The sequence below is a fragment of the Rhinopithecus roxellana genome, chromosome 10 (assembly GCF_007565055.1).
Source record: "Rhinopithecus roxellana isolate Shanxi Qingling chromosome 10, ASM756505v1, whole genome shotgun sequence".
NCBI classification, from domain to species: Eukaryota; Metazoa; Chordata; class Mammalia; order Primates; family Cercopithecidae; genus Rhinopithecus; species Rhinopithecus roxellana.
Window position 1 is genome coordinate 5,731,577 of NC_044558.1, and position 22,035 is coordinate 5,753,611.

At 49.5% G+C, this 22,035-nt stretch overlaps 1 protein-coding gene across 2 annotated transcripts in view; it reads right to left on the bottom strand.

Moving 5' to 3' along the window:
* The window catches only part of PRMT8 (protein arginine methyltransferase 8), a 208,106-nt gene that overhangs the window by 76,571 nt on the left and 109,500 nt on the right, over window positions 1–22,035 (bottom strand). The window contains exon 1 of one of the 2 annotated variants that reach the window (XM_010359170.2): window positions 20,274–20,765. The exons of the other annotated variant lie outside the window; for it this stretch is intronic. Coding sequence (XP_010357472.1) covers window positions 20,274–20,348 — 75 coding nt within the window. The 5' untranslated portion in view covers window positions 20,349–20,765. Of the gene's footprint in view, window positions 1–20,273; window positions 20,766–22,035 lie in introns of those variants that run through there. 2 annotated transcript variants of the gene reach the window in all.

A 22,035-nucleotide genomic window follows, 5' to 3' on the forward strand; every position in this document is an offset into this window, starting at 1 on the left:
CACAAATTTAACTTTTCCCTGTCTCATAGAGACTTCTCTAGGAGGGCACATACTAGATGCCTGCTGTTTAGAAGGAATAGGGAAATTCTTCATGTCCTTCTTACATTGTTCTAATTCTTGCCTCAAGTTTAGATAATGATTTAAGGGAGCATTGGGTTTAGCTTCTTCATGCCCCCCAGATTCCTCTTCCTCTGACCTTCCTGTTGCCCCCTGTCCTCTCCTTTGTGAGATGTGTGGCAAGGGGGCAAGCGCGTTAGGGAATCCCAAGGCTTTTCACAGGGCAAGGGCTTTTTACTATGCTTTTTGTTCTCTCTTTAAGGGGGAACATGGGGGTTAGTTCACTAATCCAACAAAGAGCATAACCCGTCTCCTCCTGTGAGGATGGGATTTTATTATTCACATAGAAAATTAAAGCTGGGCACACACAATCCTTACCTGAGCCGAACTTAGGCCAAAAGACTGAAGGCTGACAAATAGGCTGTTTGGGCCAGATAAAACAGCGATACTTTATTTTTTGTTTTTCCTTGTCCCTGGTTTGAGGATTATCCCTTTAAATCTGCAACATTCTCCCCAGCAGACTATCTGGGAGAATGTTAGAAGGGGTTTTTTAGTTCCCTCTTTCCCTTGTTCCCTAGGCCTAGAATTTCAATTTCTCATTTTCAGCTGGTTTCTGTGTTTGAGCTTTTTCCCTGTGTACTCAGCCCCCGTTACTGGAGGTTTCTTGCACCCCCAAGACCTCCCATGATGCCCAACCACCAAGGCAGTACTTATAGTTCAATTTTCCTACCTTAGCTCATGCATGAGGTTGCCTGGTTGCCACGGTGCCTGCTTTTCTCCCTGTGTCACTTTCGCTGTCTCCTGAATTACAGTGTTGGGTTTGTCTATGGCTTCTGCAGGGAACCAGGACACCTGGACAGAGTGGGCCATGTAAATCAAGTGGGATGTGTCTCCCCTCTTGGCCAGAGACTCACTCCACGCGGGCACAGAGATCCCTGTACGGGCCACCAGGTTGTGAGAAACAAACTCACCCATCCAAACCAAAGAATGGACTCAGAGACCCGGAGAAAAGCGAAAGTGAGACTTTTAATGACGACTTTACAAGATCAAGTGTGCCTGATGAGCAGGCACACCCAGAACAGTTTCAACAAGCAATTGATTCGCTGGTGCACAGGTCCCTCCCCTGGTTCCTCATAGGCTGAGTACTATGGGGTTACAGTCTTCCAGGATGATGCCTATTGATTGTTGGGTAGGGGCTTTAGGTGTTGTTTTGTTTTGTTGTTGTTGTTGTTGTTGTTGCTGTTTAGGTTGTCTTGCTGCATTTTGTTGCAGCCCACAATGCATTGCAATCCTAGTTAGCTCAGGGGCTCTTAAAGGATTTGACTTACGACCTAAGTAGCTGGGCAGGCTGGTAAGAACAGACAGAAGTGAGCTATTTTGCAGACTGGTAAATTTTTATTTTAGACGAAATTTTTTTGGTTTGGGTGAGGGCCAGTGAGGGGCGAGGGGGAAGGTGGGGAGGGGTAGGCCAACAAACAAGCATCGGCTATCTATCAAAGCGGGGGGCCTAGTATAGTATAGCCTCTTTCTTCTGTGGTTTGCTAACCTAGGCCAAATCAAGGCCTTTTGTCTTGGAAATGGACCACGGTATATATTATTTCCTTTAACGTCACTCAAGTCTTCATTCAAATGTCACCTTTTAGGAACGCCCTCTCCAGACTACCCTCTCTGCCAACACCGCCCCCTCTATCACATTCTGTTTTCTGACTTGCTTTAGTTTTCTTCAGAACTCTCTTCAGCACCTGACACCATTTCATATATTTGCTTATTGTCTGTTTCCCCCATAAAATGAAAGCTCTGTAAATGCTGGCATCAGGCTCCTCAGTACTGTAATCCCAGTTTCTAGAACTGTCTCTTACACCGAGTGAACGTTCATTACATATTTGTTGAATGCAGTGCATGAGTAAATGAACAAATGAACGAATGTGTGAATGAACCCCTTAACAAATCACTGAGAGGGGACAGGCAAAGAAAACAGCAGAGAAGCACAGTGACAGAGCAGCTGAAGTCAATCCTGGAGACCCGGTCTGCCACCTGCCAGGCAGCTCCACACCAGAGAGGCCTAGGGCCTGTGGTAAAGAAGGGTGTTTCCTCAACTGCCCAAGCATGGCCCTGTCCCCATTCAAGTCTGCGCTGAGATGCTCCCCGACGTGAATGGCCCACCCTGACTTGCTTTATCTCAGAAGGAGGTTGGGCACTCCAGAGTCCAAGAAAGCTGGGTCAGCTATTGGCGGATACTTTATCCACGAAGCCAAAATATAAGCTGGAGCTCCCAGAGACCTTACAGGTAAAGTTCAATTCATCGGGGAGAGACCAGTGAATGACAGAGCCAGGACAAACAGGTACACAGACCTGAGAAGCCAACCACCGGGAGAGTCCGGGCTTCTGGCTGGCCACAGTCACCAGAAGATGGGAAATAGGAACCGCCACAGCCAAGGATAATGCATGGATGCTGAGGCAGCCTGTTTCCCAGAGCCAGCTAGAGAATGGGGCCCACCCTGCTAGTTCAACCACCCCAGGCCCAGAGCGCAGAGACCGCGAATGCCCCTGCAGGAAAGCAATGTGCTTCTACTCATAGGGCACGTGGGTGGGTTCTGTGCAGTGCAGTGGCTGTCAAGTCAGCATGTGCACAATCACCTGGACAACAGATTGTCGGCCCCACCCCCAGAGGTTCTGATTCAGCAGGTCTGGGATGGGGATACAGTTTGCATTTCTAACAAGTTCCCAGGTGACGCTGATGCTACTGGCCCAGGGACCACACACCAGTGAGCAGGTGGAGCGTGGACCTAACTTTGCAAACCAGGCCTGCTTTTCTGAATTCATGCAAAACATGTGAGCAGATAACAACCCTAATGAGCAATCGCCACCACAATCGAAACAGCAGCCACCGTGTGTTGACCAGACCCTGTGCTGAGTGCCCTCTGGAATAGGACGGCTTTTGTTTGAAACCTTGTTATCCTGGGAAATTTACTGAACCCATCTGTGCCTTAGTTTCCCCACTGTAAACTGGAGATATTAGTATATCTTTAGGGGATTTTCTTTTAGGACTTAAATGGGAGAATTCATGTAGAAAGCTTTGAAAAGTGCCTGGCCAATAGCAAGTGCTTGATGAATGGCATCCATAATTTTTGTCAACATAGCTTAGAGGAAGCAAACTGGCAGTTGCCTGGGATTGGTAAGAGAGGAGCTCCAGGATGAGCCCTAGGTGTAGGAGGCAAGAGGGGAGAAGTTACTGGAACTCAGAGGCCGTGAGGGAGTATGGGGACTGCTACATGAAAGTTTCAGGTCAGGGAAAGAGCAGGTCGACAGTGACCCCCCCATAAGGAGGGGCTGAGGGAATCAATGCCCCTCCCTTCCCCACCCTCCCACTGGTGCTCCTGTTGTAGCTGCCCACAGGCAGAACCCAGCCGGAAGGGACAGCTTTGCAAGGAAAGTTCTCCAGAGTGCAGGGTGCAGACAGGTGCAGAGTGAACAGAAGGGCAAATGTGGGATGCCGGCATGCTCAGAAAAAAGTCTCCACGTGTTATTTTTTTACACTCCACTTGGAGGCAGAGTGACCCTGACCCACTTACACTGGACATCTTCAGTGGAAGTACGGATGGATTTGGAGAGGCTCTGCAGGCCTGGGTGAGCAACCCCTCTCTAAACCACGTCTTGGAGCCCGAATGCCAGCCACACCCCAACAGCAATCTGGTGCTGGCAACCCCCACAAGGTGAGCCAGCGGGTCCTGGTACCAGCCCCACCAGGGCTCTGACACTGAGCCAACTGGATACAACCTCAGAGGAACCAGAACTGCTCAGCGTTCTGTGGTGAACAAAAGAGCACCTTGGGGGTAACAGAAAAAGGAAAGGCAGGAAGAGTTCAGAGAGACCAGAAAATCTGCACAGCGGCCTGATACATGGAACAGTCAGGGCTCACAGCCTGACTTTGGCCCTGCGGCCAACTCTTGGACCCTGACAAAGTCCCCTCCTTGGAGCTTCCCTCTCCAAAGGACAGTCACAATCACTCCTGCCCGTGCCCCCTGCCTCTGCCGAGATCTGCCTGATCCTTCAGTATCCGGGGGCTCAAGAAGAATTCCAAGATGTGCGAAGTCACTGTAGGCTCCTAGGAGGAAATCAGTAGAGCGGTACCTGGTATAATTGTTATTATTCATTATCTAAACTCGAACAGGATAAAGTACCACAAAATAACATACTGTAGGGAATGGATCTGCTGAGGCAATGAACTGAACGAAAATGGTTGTTACTAAACATTTTTCCATGACTGGTAACTTCTGATGCTCTCTATACCCATATTCTGGCTCTCATCTCCAGAACTCTTGAAAGAGGCTGAGGACAGGAAAAGTGACATGAAAGAGCCACATAGCTGACTTTCCAAAAAGATCCAGATACAATGAAGTAAAGAAGATTTGGCAGGGAACTCACCATGGACAGAGAAGACTGCACTCACTTCACTCACTTTAGGGAGTGTACACTTTCCCTAAAAACTACAATCGGAAGAGTAGAAGTAACAGAAGGAAGCCCAGAAAGGAACACATTCCAAGATGTGCTAGAATCTTGGGCCCCAGCCCCTGTCTTCAGGTAAGATGTCATTACGCAGGCTCAAAGGATCCAAGGGACTTACTGGAGGCCACACAGTCAGCTACTCAAACTACATATAAAATCCCTGTTCAAGCCAAAATATAAGGGAGACTGAAATAGGAGTTATCTGTTCAGCAGGTACATCCCATATTTGGTTTAGGTGTCCGGGCTCTGCAAAGAGTCTTCCAGAATCCCCAAGACCAAGCCCTCTTTGTCCTGAGGGAAAGAGGAACAGAGAACTTTCTGAGAGGACTGGGTGATGCTGGGGAATTGAACAACGTTGTGCATTAAGAAACTAGCAAGATACGGCCTTACAGATTCCGCCACTTCTCCAGCTTCACTCTCTCTCTCTCTTTGTCCTTCTTCCTTTCCAAGGAGAGTGCTGCATGGTAGACACAGAACAACTGAGACACGCAAACCCTTTGATCCCTGGTGTTGCAGTTCTCTCGGGGACAAAAATAGTCTCAAAAAGAACCTGTCACATGATGAGCGAGTTGCAGAGCCTGGACAACAGCCCCGGTCTCCTGACTCCCACAAACCTTGTTCTAAAGTGGATTCATTCACAAGCAACTCACTGAGGGTAAATGAGATGAAGAACGGTGACCCCTGAGGGTAACTCACAAAGCCAACCAGCTGCGGGACGACCACCCTGCATTACTCCCTGGAGCAGGCAATTGCTACCCATAGTTCATTTGCTTATTCATGTATTCATTCCACCAACATCCACTAAGTCGTCCTGTTGCCCAGGCATTGTGCTGCAGTGCGGGGAAGAGACAGGCATGGAGCAAGAGCTGGGAAGAAGTTAATGAGTGCTGATCTAGGGCAATGGGGATAGAGAGAAGGAGATGGACATAAACAGTGTTAAGAAAGTAGAATTAGCAGGATTTTGTCACAAATCATCTGAGATTGGGGCAAGGGAGGTGAGAGTAAGGGAGTCCTCTGGTCTGATTCCTGACTTCTGGCTGGGGTGAAGGGGAGAATGGCAGTGCCCTTCGTGAGACAGGCAGACAAGGAGAGAAGCAGATGAGCAAATCGGAAGGAAAGGTGAGGAACTCAGTTTGGGTCATGTTGAATTTAAAGTGCCTGCAAAACACAAAGGAAGAGAAATCCAGCCAGAAGTGCAGAGCTGGATGTCCCAAGATGTAGAAGAGGATGAGATCACCCAGGGACAGTAGGCTGGAGGCAACATCCCTGGGTGAGAAAGAAGAATCCACATGAAAGCTTGAGAGAGAGCCGTCAGGGAGGTGGGAGAGGCAGGAGAAAGCAGAGCTTAGAAGCCCAAAGAGCAGTGGGTATCAAGTCAAATGCAACAAGCAACAGTGTCTATTGTAGCTGGCTGACTGGCCAGGTGAGATGAGACCAAGGAGAGTCCACTGCAGTGAGTCACAAGGGGGTCTCAAGGTCACTGTCAAGAGCCATATCAAAGGAGAGTAACTGCAGGGATGGCCATGGCATCACTTCCCACTGCCCCCCACACTCCCAAGGCCCCAGTGTGAAGCTCAGCTGCTAGCACCAGCCATGGTACCCAAAGGAACACAGCATCCTGGCTCAGGCCTCTGTCCTGGGAGATAAGCCAGGCCCCAGCACTTCAGCAATAGTGGCCCAGCACTACCCACTTAGGAAGCCAAAGAAGGATGGCTTTAATGGATTTGAAACTCAAATCTTCCGCCCCCTTTTTTCCCCCTTTAGCCCTTTTCATATTCAGAACAGGCTAGATCCTTGACACCTATATAAGGTTATGCATCAACTGCCCAGTCAAGCAGGCACCAATGGAACAGCTGCCTGGGACTGGATTCTTTCCAACACCCAGGCTCACACAGCCCAGAGCCGAGAAGCTGGGGCTGCCACTTGGATAGTGAGCCCCTCACAGTTTCTCCTGCTTGGAAAATGAAGAGCTCTTGCTCTTAGATGCATAGAAACCCAGGCTTGGGCAGGGAAGGGAAAAAGGAGAAGACTGAGCCAGCAGGTGAGAAACAAAAATGAAGGCAGAGGTTTCTGGAGCAAGGTTGCTTCCCCAGACAAGCCATTGCCAGCAGGCTGCCTGCAGTGAGTCACGTCCTGTGTCCAAGTCACAGACCCAGAAAGTTCAGCTTTGTCCAAGTCCTTTGTCCAAGTCACAGCCTGTTACATTTTTGTCCAAGTCTTCCTGCTGTTCCCCAAACCTCCACCTTCTCTGCTATTTGCTGCCTAATGGGAAAACATCTCTCCATTTTCAACAGCACAGACTCAGCACCCCTGGGCATGTCTGCAAGGGGCAGCCATGTGGAGCTGGCATCCAGCTCCATCAATGGCTGGATAAGGGAAGACAGGCATGGAGCTGCCTGGAGGCCCCTGAGAGAGCAGGGTTATAACAAGCAAAGTGTAAGGTTATAAGAGCAAAGTGTAAGATCTGCACACAACCTCCTACCTCTTAAAGTCCTCATGCCCATTGTCTCCATGTATTTATGGGGGCAAGCCTACAGACTGAGATAGAGGGGGATCATTTCATCCACTTTTCAGATGTGTAACTCTCTGCAGCAGGGTCAGGATCACGGGTTCTGGCTCTTGATTCTTGGCTTTTTCTATGGTACTTGGTATCAGCCGAGGGCCCGAGGAACTGGAGCGAATGTGTCAGGAAAGTTGAGGCAGCTACTCCTTGGGGCTCAGGATAGGTCCTTGCTGCCTTGACTGGATTACGTGGTGTGCATTCCTGAGGTGGGGGTGGACCTGAAGAGCTCTGAAAACTCAGATTTCTGCCGCTGAGGCAAAGCTATAAGAAGAAAGTGGGGTGGGGTACAGGCTTGCAGCCCTTCAGTTAAGCCTCCAAGAAAAGCCACCAGAGCTGACCTTGCGGACAAGGCCCCAGACCCTGCAGTACTGGCAGTCCAAGCCATTGGTTTGGTTTTCTTTACATCGTGGAGTAGGGAGCAACTTATTTTTAACTATTTTTAAAATTCAATTTAATTTTTTCATTGACAAATCATAACTGTACATATTCATAGTGAATATAGTAATATTTCAATACATAGGATGTATAGTGATCAGGTCAGGGGAATTAGTACATCCATCATCTCAAACAGTTGTCCTTGCTTTGTGCTGGGAACATTCAATATCTTCCATCTAGTTATTTGAAACTATATAGTATATTGTTGCTTACTGTAGTCATCCTACAGTGCTATATATAGAACCCTAAACCTTATTATAAATAGAAGAGTGCATGGCTGTTTTGGATCCACAGCACACATGAGTAAAGGCACCTGGATCACGCTGGGAGCAGGGGTCATGTCCACTCTGCAGAGCCGCCCCACCCCAGAGCAGGACCCCGGGCCTCTGAGTGCTCACAATTAGGAGCTTTGGCCTCAGGACAGTTCAGATCTCTGGTCTGAGAACATCCTCCACTGCATCTTCTGCTCAGAGCAGCCAGTGATGGTGGATCAAGGAAAATATATTGGCTGCTCCAAACCCTTGCCTCAAGCAAGGTTTTTCAGGCTCTCTGCTGCCACTGCCTAAGCATAGGGCATTCTTGATTGTCTCAGGCAAAGCCCTCACCCCCCTAGCCCTTTCGGAGACTTATGTCATGCCGGTTACACTTGTCTATGCGAAAATCTCCTCTTACTCAGTCTGCATTGATTATAAACCTCTGCAACTCTGACTTTGCCTGACTTTGCTCTTCAGCAGTGAACATCTAACTGGGACAGCTTAACAGTGGACTTGCTTTAGGTCAGGTGGACGGTGGCTTTGACCTCAGAGGTATACTCTTCTAATGGGATCCTCTGTGACTGACAGAGCCTCAATCGGTGAATCAGGAAGGGAACCAACAAATATTCATTTAATTGCTAGCATCCATAGAACATTTCTTTCATGCAGGAAAGGTACATGTGGCCGATGATAGTTCACTGAACAAACAGTTTTAAGTCACTAGCAGGCACCAGCTATCGCGGTAGATGCTGGGGTTCCGTGGTGAAGAGCATACACAGTGTCTACTCTCACAAAGTTGATGGTTGACTTCTAGATGAGGAAATAGGGAAGTAAAGCACAGGGTGATACGTGCTGAGATAGCAGGCATTGGTGCGATCAGATAACATAGGAGGAGACTTGGATCTGAAGGTGGTGGCAGGAAAGCCTTCTTGGAAGAAGTGACATCTACACTGAGACCTGAAGACAAAGTAGGAGCAACGAGTTGAGGAGGGGAGGTAGGCAGCTGAGTGTGGCTGGAGCAGAGGGAAGGGCTTGTAAGAAATGAGGATGGAAGAGGACTCAGGCGCATGATTACACAGGGGCTCCTGAGCCTGGGTGAGGAGTGGGTCATGATCCTAAGAATAATGGAAAAGCCACTGATGTTTAAGGAAGGGAGAAGCATTATCAGGTTTCTCTTCTAGAATGCGCACTCACGCTGCTGTGAGAGGAGAACCAAGCAAGTAAAAAGAGGGTGCGCAGAGAACATCTAGAAGATCACTGCAGAGATCCAGCTCAGAGGTGAAGAGACATGAACAGGGACGGCCACAATGGGCCTGGAATGGGGAGGACAGATTCAGGACAAAGAGGGGAAACATTTCAGATGTAGAATTTCCAGGTCTTGTTGTGGAGAAAGGAGACAGCAGAGTCCAGGCTTGTGATTTTGGTGACTTATTACTAAGAAAAGTGAGAATGGCAGGAGCTGGGAAGAGGGCAGGACTCTGGAGGCAACCCAGTGAACCTGAGGTGCCTATGACATTTCAATGAAGATGTCCTGCAGGCAGGCGGATATGCCACACCAATCTCAGAAGAGAGATGTGGGCTGCAGTCTGAGGATGGGAACTGGTCATGATGCTGAGAGAGTGGATGGCGTCACCTGGAGACAGCATGCAGAGAAGGCAACCACAACCCTGCTCGGAACAAGCCCACAGCACCACAAGTTACGGAATCAACGAAGCATATCAGCTGCAAAGTCAAGGCTGCATAACGTCTCTGACCCTAAAACTCAGATCTATCTTTACAAGACTCTCCCTCAACTATTCCCACGCCCGGGAAACACACTCTCCCGCGTTGACATGTCAGACCCTGCGTGTAGCTCAGAAGCTCCAGGCCAGTAATTAAATTTGTACCTCATATCTCACATATTATGAACTACAAATCACACAGGACATGTATGTTTGTGGATGAGCGTGTTCTCCTGCATGACGGACCTACTGACTCAGAAGCATGTACACATCCTCACATAGAAACATCCCGACACCCTGCAGTCTGTCTGGAATAGGTCATTTGTATCTGCTTTCAGCGAACATCAGAATTGACTATTCCCATTTTGAACTATAAATTTTCTCCTAAAAGTAAACAACTGGGCAGAAAAAAAAATCTTAAAAGTTGTAACAGTAGGAAAAAGAAGAAAACATCTGCCAGCTTTATGTTGTATCCCATTATCAAATTTAATCCTCGTGGCCAGCCTATGAAATGGGTTTCATAATCCCACAGGGATGAAAGTGAGATCCCAAATTAGATCTGACTACCAAACTCCCCCCTGCACCATTCTGGGTCAACAACTTTAATTTGGGACAAAAAGGGGAAAGAATACAAAAATTAGCAGGTCGTGGTGGCAGGCGCCTGTAATCCCAGCTACTCAGCAGGCTGAGGCAGGCGAATCACAGGAACCCGGGAGGCGGAGGTTGCAGTGATCCGAGATCGCACCGCTGCACTCCAGCCTGGGCCACAGGGCAAGACTCTATCTCAAAAAAACAAAAACAAAAAAAGGCCGGGCATGGTGGCTCACCCATGTAATCCCAGCACTTTGGGAGGCCGAGGCAGGTGGATCACGAGGTCAGGAGATCGAGACCGTCCTGGCTAACACGGTGAAACCCCATCTCTACCGAAAATACAAAAAATTAGCCGCTCATGGTGGTGGGCGCCTGTAGTCCCAGCTACTCGGGAGGCTGAGGCAGGAGAATGGCGTGAAACCGGGAGGCGGAGCTTGCAGTGAGCCGAGATTGCGCTCCTGCACTCCAGCCCAGGAGACAGAGCGAGACTCATCTCAAAAAAATAATAAAAAAAAAAAAAAAGGAGAAGAAAAAGAATTCTAACAAAAGGAATAGCATGTGCTATATACAGGTTTATTTTCCTGACTCATTCAATAAAAGTAGTCATCAATTTTCTACTACGTACCTGTGGGCAAAAACTGAACTAATGCATGTTAATAGAGAACATGCCTTAATTAGGGCCCTATCTACACTTCTGATGGGCTATAATCGTTTGTGGAATTCTTTGACTGAGCCTCCCCAGAGAATTACTGTCATAACTGCTTGTCAGAGAGAGATGAAATCCTTGAATTTAATGTGACTGTGGGAATTACAGTCTTTCATTTTCTGGGAGACCCAGGCTTGAAAGGCTACCACTTTACTTTAGCTAACAAGAGATGGTCTTTCACAATAGAGTGACAAATGGGGCCCTAATTGAGGAATTTGTTAACAGCCTTCCCTTTATAGTGGCATTAGCCCAATTTGGCCTTAGCTGTGCCACTCACACAGCTTACATTCTGTGGGATTTAGTGCCAAGAAGACAGGGAATTTAACTCAATAATTAAACCTCCAATTTGTCATGTCAGCCTCGGCATCTCTCCTATCTCCTATCCATGCCTCAGTTTCTCAGTAGGAACACAGGGGAAAGTCACCAATCAGTCCAGTAATCAACATGTAGGAATTGAGCAAGGCTTGAGTGGGGCGTCAAGCCCGAGAGAAGCCTGAGATAGCATTGTCTACCCCCAGGGAGCCTCCCGTAGAGCATGACCACTTCTCTTCCATACCCCAATTCCCTCACACCTGTAGGAACTCCATCAGGCTTCATTTTCATCTGATAGGTGTGGACGGACACCTGAGTTCTACATCCCAAAGCTGAGAGTGAGCCTGGAGAGTGGCAGGCAGCCTGTGGGTCACAGAGGCTCTCTGTTCCTCCTATAACTGGGGGCTTCACATGGCACAGTGGACCTCTGGGCAGGGAAGCTAAAGAGCCCTGCCTTCAGCTGCTTTCTTGACTCCACCTGGCTGACCCGAGACTGAATTCCCTGAATCAAAGGTGTCTTCCCTCAACTGCTCTGCTCCCGCCCGTCCCAGTGCTGCTTCCACAATGTCACCAAAAAAGCCCTGTACTTATCTGTTCTCCTTTCATCCACTATTGGGTAAGCCCAGATTACTGATAAAGCTAATCTTTCTTGAGTATTTACCATGTGCTAGACATGTGCTTTATGTGAAATAACCCACTTAGTCCCTGTGATAACCCTATGGGATAATGCACTATTGCCCATACGTAGCGTAAAGGATGAGTCCCACACACAGTTAACTGCAGTAAGTGGTGCAAACTGGGAAGCAGCAGAGTTGAGCTTGAACCCAACTAGTAACCCCGCACTAACCCCAGAGCCTACACAATTAACCCCCACACAAAACTGCTGCAGGCTGAGAAGTTGGTGGCCTACATGGCTTATTCATTGTCCTTCCTACCCTCCAGAATAGCCCTTCAAATACACTGCTGATCAGTGCCCAAGTCTGCCACTAAAGTAATTCCTCTGACAACTACAAAGCAAAACCACTGGGAGGATGAGGGGATCTAACCCAGGGAGCCTATTACAGGGCCACAAGCTCCTGTCAGTTGGAGGCTCATTTCCACACCTGGAAGTGTATCTTCCAAATCTCCAGGTGGGTAGGAACTGGTGTGGAGCAAAGGTTAGGACAAGCTTGGGGTTGGGAGTGTGGACAAGAGAGAGGAAGGGGGCCATGTCAACAGCAGAGGGCATTCCAGCTCTGCTACTTACTGGCTCCATAATGTTGATCAGGATAATTAAACTCTGAAAATTTCAGTTTCCTTAATTGCAAAACAGAATAAGAGTTGCTTTGCAATGTTGTTGAGTAAATTAAATAAGGCAATGTTTACAAAGTTTACACACCACCCAACACGTAATATGTATGTTAAAGTGGTAACTCTTGCTATAGTGATTGCTACTGCCCAAGGAAAAAGCCATGATAAAGACCGTGGGAAGCCAGTGGGTGCAGTGTGCAGCTACATGAGAAGCAGGAAAGGGATAAGGGAGAGAGACCACTTTCTCAGACTTTGCAACTCTTCTGAGGCCATTCATCAACCATTTGCTATATGGCAGGCACTGTGCTGGGTAACGTCATGGGTTGAATTGTGTCATCCAAAAAGATGCGTTGAAGTCTGAAACCCCCAGTACCCGTGGACTGTGAGCTCATTTTAAAATAGGGTCTTTGCAGATGTTATCAAGATGAAGTCATATTGGATTAGAGTGGCCCCTAATCCAACAAGACTGTTGTCCTTATAAGAAGACGTATAGACACACGCAGGAAAGAATACACTGTGAGGATGAAGGCAGAGACCAGATGATGTGTTTACAGCTAAGGAATGCTGAGCATCGTTGGCCACCACGGGAAGCCAGAAGAAAGGCAAGGAACAGATTCTCCATGAAGACTTTGAGAGGAACCAACGCTGCTGGCATCTGGATTTCAGACTTCTGGCTTCCAGAACTGTGGAAGAAGACATTTCTCTTGTGTTAAAGCCACCCAGTTTGTGGTACTTTATTACAGCAGTCCTAGGAGGGTAATACAGGTGATGAAACTACAAAGATAAATTTTAAGAAACAAAGTTCCTGTCCTGGAGCCTTCAGTATTCATTTTATCCCAGTAAAGTAGCTGGATGAGAGTCCAGATCTAAGACTGATGGCCTAGGGTCAAACTTCCAAAGAGCTATACTTTGTTAGACAAGTACATTGTCTACTGGGTCCAGCTAGGAACCCAGGCCTAGGGATAGTTTAGATGCACAGGGAGAGTGAGGTGACGGCTGTCCCTGCCACAATTATGTCAGGCCCCTGTCACCCACACGGCATAGTATTGGAGACTGTGAAAGTGAGGATGGCAAGATGGCGGTGGAAGCAAGAAAAGAAGTCCTGGGAAAAGGAAAGCGGGGCTGGTGTCTCTTCCTAGGTTTCTTCCAAATTCACCATTCCACATTCTTCCTCCTGTTAATTTCTCCACCCTTTCTCTTCACATTTTAAGTTTCTACTCTGGTTCTTCTCATGCCTTCACAGCCTAGCGGATGAGAAAAAGCATTTTGGCGATTAGAAAACCAGACTTTGAGCTCCAGCCTCATCATTTACCAGCTGTGGGATTTTGAGCAAATAACAGTAACTCTCTGTGCTTCAGTTTATTAATCCAACAATGGGGATATATGTAATTCACAGCATTACACACAATGCAATGTGATAAGCGAGCATTCTAAGTTCTACAAGAAGGAGAGAGCTCTCACTATGCACGATTCCTAGACCTTATGGAGAGAAACACTGATCTGAGACAGTACAGATCAGGATATACCAGAAAATTGGCACAAAAAATAAAAACAATAGATGAGATGCTATGTTTAAAGGAGGTATAAAGAGCATAGACCCAGGAGTCCACAGGGTCTCGACCCCAACACGGAAGAGCTCTGTGATATTGGACAAGTAGTTCCTATCTCCTGATTTAAATGATTTGAGTTTCCACCCAGCTTTAAGATTCTATGACTTTATGAAAATATGCACATCAAGCTGTTTGCTCAATATAAAATTACACTTTAAAAAGAGATCTTTACTTATGGGCCACTCATTACAAATATGGGAAAAACTGTGATGCTTGAGGGAATTCTTATAACAAGTGAAGTAAGAAAAGACATTTGATGTGTGAAATATCCAGTGGCTATTTTGGCTGGATAATACTGGAGAGGCAAATCTCAAGCAGTCCTCTCTTAGCTATTCCTATTAGAAGTCTAATATCAGAATATCAGAAAAAGGGATTGGAATCAATTGGAACAAAACCTAGTAAAAAGGGTGGGACAACCCCAAACGGAAAGGTAACCAGCCAGTTTTCGTCTCTTTTCAGAATAACATAAACGAAGGTGACTCAGATTGCAATTGAAGAGTTTGAGCTCAGGCTTCAGGGAGAACTTCCCACTACTGAGACACTCGAGGAGTTTGGGGGAAATTCCCTTCTCTGAAGCTTTTTAACAAGAGACCGAGTGACCAACAATGCATCTTGGGTTTGGTTCTCAGAGACGGAGGCATGGACAGAATGACCTTTCAGAGGTCCCTTCTAGCCTGTGCTCACTCTATCTTGTGACTAAGCCAGTTCACAACAGCACCACCTGCTTGCTTCTCACACACAGAGGCTGCTTTCAATTACCTTGGCTGTTCACGTATTTTCAGGCTGCCCATTTTCCCCCTGCTGGCGGAGTAGACTCCAAGGTGTAAGGACTGTTTTTACAGATTTTTGCATGTTCCACACTGGTATGTGATAATCACTTCACATTGCAGTTAGCAAGGAGGAAATGAAAACCACTCCTGAATTGGAGACAGGAGCGCTGTGTTTCACCATCTTTGACAGCCAAAAGCCAATTTAGGACTCTCCGAAAAGCCAAATTCGCCAGGCAAAAAAAGTGGGTATCTTCTTAATTCTCCTGAGCTCACTTAAGGACTGAAATTGGTGTTTGCAGAGGGAGGAAAAAGTGACACGGACTAGGGCTTTATGGATCATTTCAGCTACAGAAATGAGAAAGTGGGAGAATACTTTCAGTTTGCACTTTTTTGGCAAGACTCCTAAAAGCTAACAGGATAATAATCATAAATGCTTATTGAGAACTCACCATGTATAAGGCAATGCTCTAATTCCTTCGCATGAATTAACCCTTTTCATCATCACAACAATCTTAAAAGGCCCAGAGACGATAAGCAACTTGCTCAATGTAGCAACACATCTGCTAGGTCCAGAGCTGGATTGAAAACCAGGAAGTCTGTCTCCATAGTCTACTAGTTAGTGTACACACTCTGCAGAAACAGACATAGATGAAGACCATCCTCAAAGAACTGGGCCGGGTTCTTCCTCTTCCTCAATTCCCTGACCCCTGTAATAATGGGACCACATTCTTCAGCTGAAAGCAACTTCCTGAGGAGAAAGATCTATTAGCCAAAACCACCAAGATACACCATGCCAGAAGTCAGCTCAGTTATCCCCATAACTCACTGCAACCCCTAATCTCATTGTCACACTGTAGGATTTTTTCCAACCTGTAATTATTCCCTCTCCCTGGGCCAGCAAGTCAACAGAACATTAAAAAAAAAAAAAAAAAAAAAAAAAAAAAAAAAAAAAAAAAAAAAAAAAAAACAGTCTCCAAAGTGACTCTTTGCTAAAACTGTTACCTGACTCCTGGGGGCTCTCCTTTGAGGTGATAAAACCCTAATCAGGGAGTCATCACCGTAAATAATGCATCATGCATCAGACTTTCACCAAGAATCAGTAAAGCAAGCAGTAGCTCAGGAGGGTCCATTATCCCCCATGGTTCATAATTAGGAATTGTGATTAATCCATTTATCTGCTATTCAAATGACTACTCCATAATAAGAGTCAATCATTACTGAATATTGAATAGGTACAGGAAGAACCAAAATGTACCCGTGATTTGACTGGCTTCAGCACCTTGATTCCCAGAATATTTACCCATTTTGAGTTTCAAAGGTCCACAGCAACGTAAGTACAGGAGACAGGTGGGGTGGTGGGAGATAGGAATCCCAATTTCCAGAAAGCCATGAGTGACTAAAGCCCAGAAGCCTCAAGAGTTTGTTTACAATCACAAACATCAATTCAGTCAACATTTATTAACATTTATTACTTATTGTGTGTGAGGCCCAGTACTAAGAACAGGATATTCAAAAAAAAAAAAAAGTGCATTATCTAATAGACATATAAATAGACACACAAAAAGTCAATTATCTTGCAATAGGAAAAGTGAGAGACAGGGGTTAGGAACACATAACAAAGAGACATCACCCTCCCTGGGGAGAGAGGATAAATGGCAGATCTGGGAAGCCTGCCCAGAGGAGGTAACATTTGAGCCGGGTCTTGCAGGTTGAAAAAGATTGTTTTCCAGAGAGAAGGGGGAAAGAGTGGCACAGGCAGAGGGAAGAGTATGCACAAAAGCATTCAGGTACGCAGTCAGAGGTCTTTTCCGAGATTTGCATGATGCAGGTATTAATGGGCTATGCCCACCATGCTAAGGAAACTGGGCTTTATTCAGTGTCCTGTAGGCAACAGGACAACTTCCTAAGCTTTTAAAGAGCTGCCTGATCATGAGCAGATTTGTGCTTCCAAAAGCTGATCCAGTACGGTAGGACTATGAGGGTGGATTTGAGAAGAGGAACAGCAGTTCAGAGGCAAGTGCCTTAGTGAGGGCAGAGGTGAGATGACCTGTCTTGGGCACTGACAATGGGCTGAAGAGGAGAGTGGGACTGGAGGCTTTGCAAATATTCCAGAAGGCCACAGAGGAGGTTTCTGAAAGACACCTAGGGAACAGGGGAGAAGGAGAAGAGGCTGGCAGGAGAATGGTGATTCCCTTAGCTGAGGAAGAGAAGCATAGCTGAGTGATCAGGAGAAAGCATACATGGAACTAACACTACTGCGTGTTTGTCATGTGCCGGGGGCTGTCCTGGCATTTCCTTACACCCATACCTGCCCTATTCCATGAGGAGAATCAGCTCAAGTTAACAGAGAAGGGAATTGAGGTCAGAGTGGTTGAAGAGTGCCTCCGGGGCCACCCATTGCCAATAGTGCCCAGCAAGCGTGTGATGTTGATGCTCTCATGCCCTAGCTGGCTACTTCACTTTGTGGAGGGAGGCTCTGGTCACAATGTAAGTAGTTTTATTCTTCACTTGCTCCCTTCCTGCCCAATGGTTGGAGTATCTCTCTGTATCTTTACCTTGTGAACGAATACCTCCTCCCATCCTTGCCCACCCCCATCACTGCATCTCTCCCTTCCAAAGTATTCCTCTCCGCCCACTCCTCATCTACTCCCATTCACACATGGCATCTTGTTAGAAATAGCAAGGGTAGGGCAAACAGCAATGAATCAGAAGTGGGGGCAATCTGTGTTTCAGGGCTGACTTAACCCACCAGATGACTTTCAGCTACTGCTTGACCTCAGCCTCGGTGTCCTCAACTGTAAAATGGGGATAAGAAATGAATACTCCAGTATTGTTGTGAGGATGGAATGAGATAAACAACAAAAAGGAAAAGGTGGCTACAGGATTATCCATCACAGTTGTCCACGAGAGTGTGAGCCCCCCTGAGAGCAGGGACCAGGTGGTCCTCATGTTTGGAACTTGGGTACCTAGCTTTCCTGGTACAGAGCCGGTGCTTGATAAAGAGACGTGGAATTCAGAACTAGGACCACTACCACGCTCCCCACCACCCACTGACACACATGGAGGCGTGCTCCTGCCGCTCTCATCCACCATAAATGCAGGCAAGCCCACAACACCCCACTTTTAGAAGTGCTGCTCTAGTCCTGGCTTATTCCAAAAACAGCCAGTTCCTGGAGGGAAACCAAGTGATTGTCACGCTGCCTGGATGCCTCCGCTAGGCACGTTTGACCAAGTCTGGGTTCTACCCCTTCTGCAGGGAAGTTGCTAAGAACCGATCCGCCAACCTGGCTCACACCCCTCCAAGGAGCCCCAGCTGGGTCCGTCCCTCCCCGCACTGCATTAGTGGCCCGCACGCGACGTGGTTTTTTGTTTGTTTGTTTTGTTGTTGTTCGCAGGAGCCCGTCCGCCCCTACTGCTGTTTTCATTGATGCCTTGAGCAGAGCTGGCATGTGCAACTGCTGAGAAGGGGGAGCGCGGAGCGGCGGGGGAAGCAAGTAAAAATAGCCTGGCGCGCGGTGCTCTGCCTGCTCCGGACGCCTTTAACCCTCGCCGAGGTTGGGAGAGCGCGGCAGCCGCCGCTGTACACTGCGGAACCTGGCAGGGGTCTGCACCCAGACCCCAAGCGGCAGCGGGGGTACGAGGCCAAGGGGCCAGCAAAAACTTTTTTTAGAAAAATGAGCCGGGCGTGGGGTGAGGTGGAAATGCAGGGAGGAAGCGCCTTCTCGCTTCCAGGGCTCCAGCCACCTGGCAGAGACCGCTACGTGCCCGCTCGCTCCACACTTCACAGAAGCGCGGCCTCGAAACCCTGGGCTATTTTTAGAAACCCTTTCGGCAGGTGGGCGATCAGAGCGCGGAGGGTGAGGGGACTGGTAAGGATGGCTTTCTTCTGGGAGGCTAGCCTCCTCGCACTGCACATCATGCCGAATGTCTGCTCTCAGGTGGGGGCTGGGGAAGAGGAAGTGGTGAGGGGACGGCAGGCATGCAGGCTTTGCCCTAACTCAAGGAGACAGCACTCGCTACTGAATGCCCCACTGCTTTCAAGTCCCGGAGCGTGTTTGTTTTGAAATCGACAATTGCCAGATGCATGCTGCTTCTAGTCTCTCAGAGAATGGGGATTTATAAAGCTTTGCTGCCTACGCGGTGGGGTAGGGGTTTTAGCAGCAGAGTTAAGACCTCAAGGGAAGAAGACCAGGAAGGGTCTCTCTACCTTTTTGCATTCCGGCAAGACAGAGGGACAATCCCCGCGCCACACCCCCATCCCCGCCCCCCGCTGCATATGGGTAACCATATGTGAAATGTGCGGCAGCCCCACCAGACACCCAGCTATTAATAGAGCCCGGGAGTTTGCTCTCTGTGTCTTTTTCCTGCCACTGAGTAAGGGATGATCTTCACACACATGCCCCACTCCGCCCCCACCTCGGCGCACCGTTTCTCCAGGAAGGTAAGGGGCCTGCCCACGCTGATCCCCTTCGTGACTACAGGTGCCCAGAGCCTACGGAATAGTCCGGTTGTTGTAATGACAGCGGGGTCAGGGCGAGGCGAGGGATCACAGCCTCGAGTCTTGGGACACAAAGCCCAGCAGGGCTCTCTGCGGCTCAGGGCCAGCTGGAGAGTAGAGAAAAAGGCCGCCGAAGGCGGGGGCCAAGAACGCAATTTGCGGAGCTACAGCGACCTCCTCCAAAGCCCTTGCGGGACGAGCGGCTGCAGACCCGTTTCTCACTGCAGCGGGCGGCGCGCAGCCCCCACAGTCCGCGCAGGCTCGGCTGCGGCAGGGGCGGACGCTGTCCCTGGTGCTGAAGGTGGCCGCGGCCCTTGTGCCCTGCCGGGTTAAGCGCCCCAGAGGCGGCTCTGACATCTGACGATTGCAGACTTCTCTCTGGCCCAGATCTGGGCCGGAGGGTCTGTAGGAGGTGCTCAAGCTCTCCCGCCGGCTCGGCCCCCGCGGCCGGGAGCTCTCCGCGCTGCTGCGGGGACGGAGAGCTCGGGGACCGACTCGAGCTTGAAGGGTAAAGCTGAGGCAGCGGCAGGAGATGGTCAAGACACTGCAGGGAGCAGACCTGGCCCCAGGATTACCCACCCCAGCTCTGCACAAAGCCGGGACCCGGGAGCCCTCACGGAGCCCAAAGGAGAGGGCAGGGGAGCGCGGCTGCCCAGGGTTTGGGACTTGGGGGCAGGAGAAGGGAGCAGCGGGTGGCAGGAGAGGGTGATGGGGTGAGAGTGACTGTTTTGCATTTTCAAAAGGGAGGGGACCTGAGACATGAACTTCCCCCCCACCCCCCACCAACACACACACACACACACACACACACACACACCACACACACACGGAGGCCGGCAGAAGCAAGCGGGATGAAGCTGGGGAAAGTTTGGCACTCGGTGCTGAGCGGCGGCGGCGGCGGCGCGGTGGTCCGGGTGGGCGGCGGGGTCTCCGAGAGCCCCTGCTCGCTCGCCTCCTTACCTCGGTGTTCTCGGCCGCGTTCTCCGCCATTTTCCTCCTTAGGAGCAGGCAGCGGGAGGAGTGTTTCATGCCCATAAGAGCCAGCAAGGATTTGGTGATACAGAGATAGTAGAGAAAGAGAGAGAGCTGGTGTAGCTTTAAAAGAGAGAGCGAGAGAATGGGAGAGAAAAATCCAACCCAGCCCCTCTGCTGGAGCGTCAGCCGGCACAGTCAGCCACAGTGGAGTCTGTTCTGCAGTCTCCACTTTGTTTTATTTTCCTCCTTTCTCATCTGCTCCGGATTCCTTCACACAGTTTCAAGTTCTTCTCGTGCCCCCGACCCCCCTCCCCGCCCCTCTCCACCCGCGCTGCGGGCTAAGCGCGAGGGAAGCAGCCCTGAAGGCTCCGCGGCGGCGGCGGCGGTCGCGGATCCTCTCCAGGCTGCTCGCAAAGTCCGGCCGGCCAGAGGCAGCCGCCAACTCCTCTCAACTTCTGCCGATCCGCTGGGCGAAGCAACACGCTTCCTGCGCGTCTCTCCTAGGGGCTGAGCCGGGTGAGTGGGGGCGGGGTAGGAGGTTCGGTGGAGCAGGCGGCGGCTGGGCGCAGACCGAGGGCCCCCAGCGCCCCCGGGCCCGCCCCCTCCCCTAGTCTCCGAGGGTCTTGGCCGCCTCCACTCCCCTGGCGCTGCGCACAACTTGCGCGGAGACCAGGCCCGCGCTGGGGGCCCAGAGAAAGCAGGCGCCGGGCAAGGCTCTTGCAGGTTCTTAGATCCGGTGCGCGTGCTCCCACCTAGGGCGAGCTCCGGGCGAGACCGGGCCACAGTGAACTCGCACCCTCCCCACCCCGTCCCACCCCAGCTCTCCCGCTCCTCTGCTAGTTCCTGGATCCTTCCTTGGCGAATTATGGTTTGGGGAATGAAAGGGTGGGTGTCTGGATGGGGGAGGGTCCTTAACTCCTTCAACTCTAGGGGTAAGTGTGGTGTCATTCTTTATCCTTCTCTCCCACTCTCTGTACCCAAAGCCCTTGGGACTCCAAGCCCCTTTCAGGCTGAGAGGAAGGGGCAAAGGTGGCGGCCAGAGTGGCTTGGGAAAGAGGGTGGGAGAAAGTCAAATGCGAGACTGCAGTGCCCGCCGCCCCCCCAACTCCAGTCTTCCCTGGCAGCCCCCTGCCCACGCATTTCTCTTATTCCTCCTCACCCTTCCCCCACCATCGCCAGATTTTGAAGTCCCTTTTATGGGAGAGAGGGAGGATGTCACGCACCCATCAGGATTCTCTTGATCCTTTTTTAAGGGAGTTTAGGCGGCAGCAGGGGGTGTGAATTTTTATACAATGCATTCCTGTCTTCACTTTGAGAGCTGCTTTTTCTCTGTCTTACTGGCCATCTGTCGGGCAGTGGGAGATAGAACAAAAGCGGGGGACCCCACTCTGCCTCTCCCTTTGCAACAGGACACTCAGGCTGGCTCCTTAAAGCAGCTGCACTTTTAAGCTTTCAGCCTACAAGTCAGGGACTGAGACCTAAAAGATGCTGCCTGAGCACCCAGCTGTCTTCACGTCATCTCTGTACTTGTTTGGGGGAGGTCCCTCCCAAATGCCCTATTTGCTTTTATCATCACCTTTGATAACTGGGAAGTGTGAGCCTGACTGTCCTCAACTAACCCCAGAGTCCATTGAAGAAAAAGGCTAGAATCTTTCTCAGTACGAAATATGCCTCCATCATCTGGTCCTCGGGGAAAGAGAGGATACATTGCACTAAGTAGAGGTGAGAAGTGAGGGATAGAGGAGAG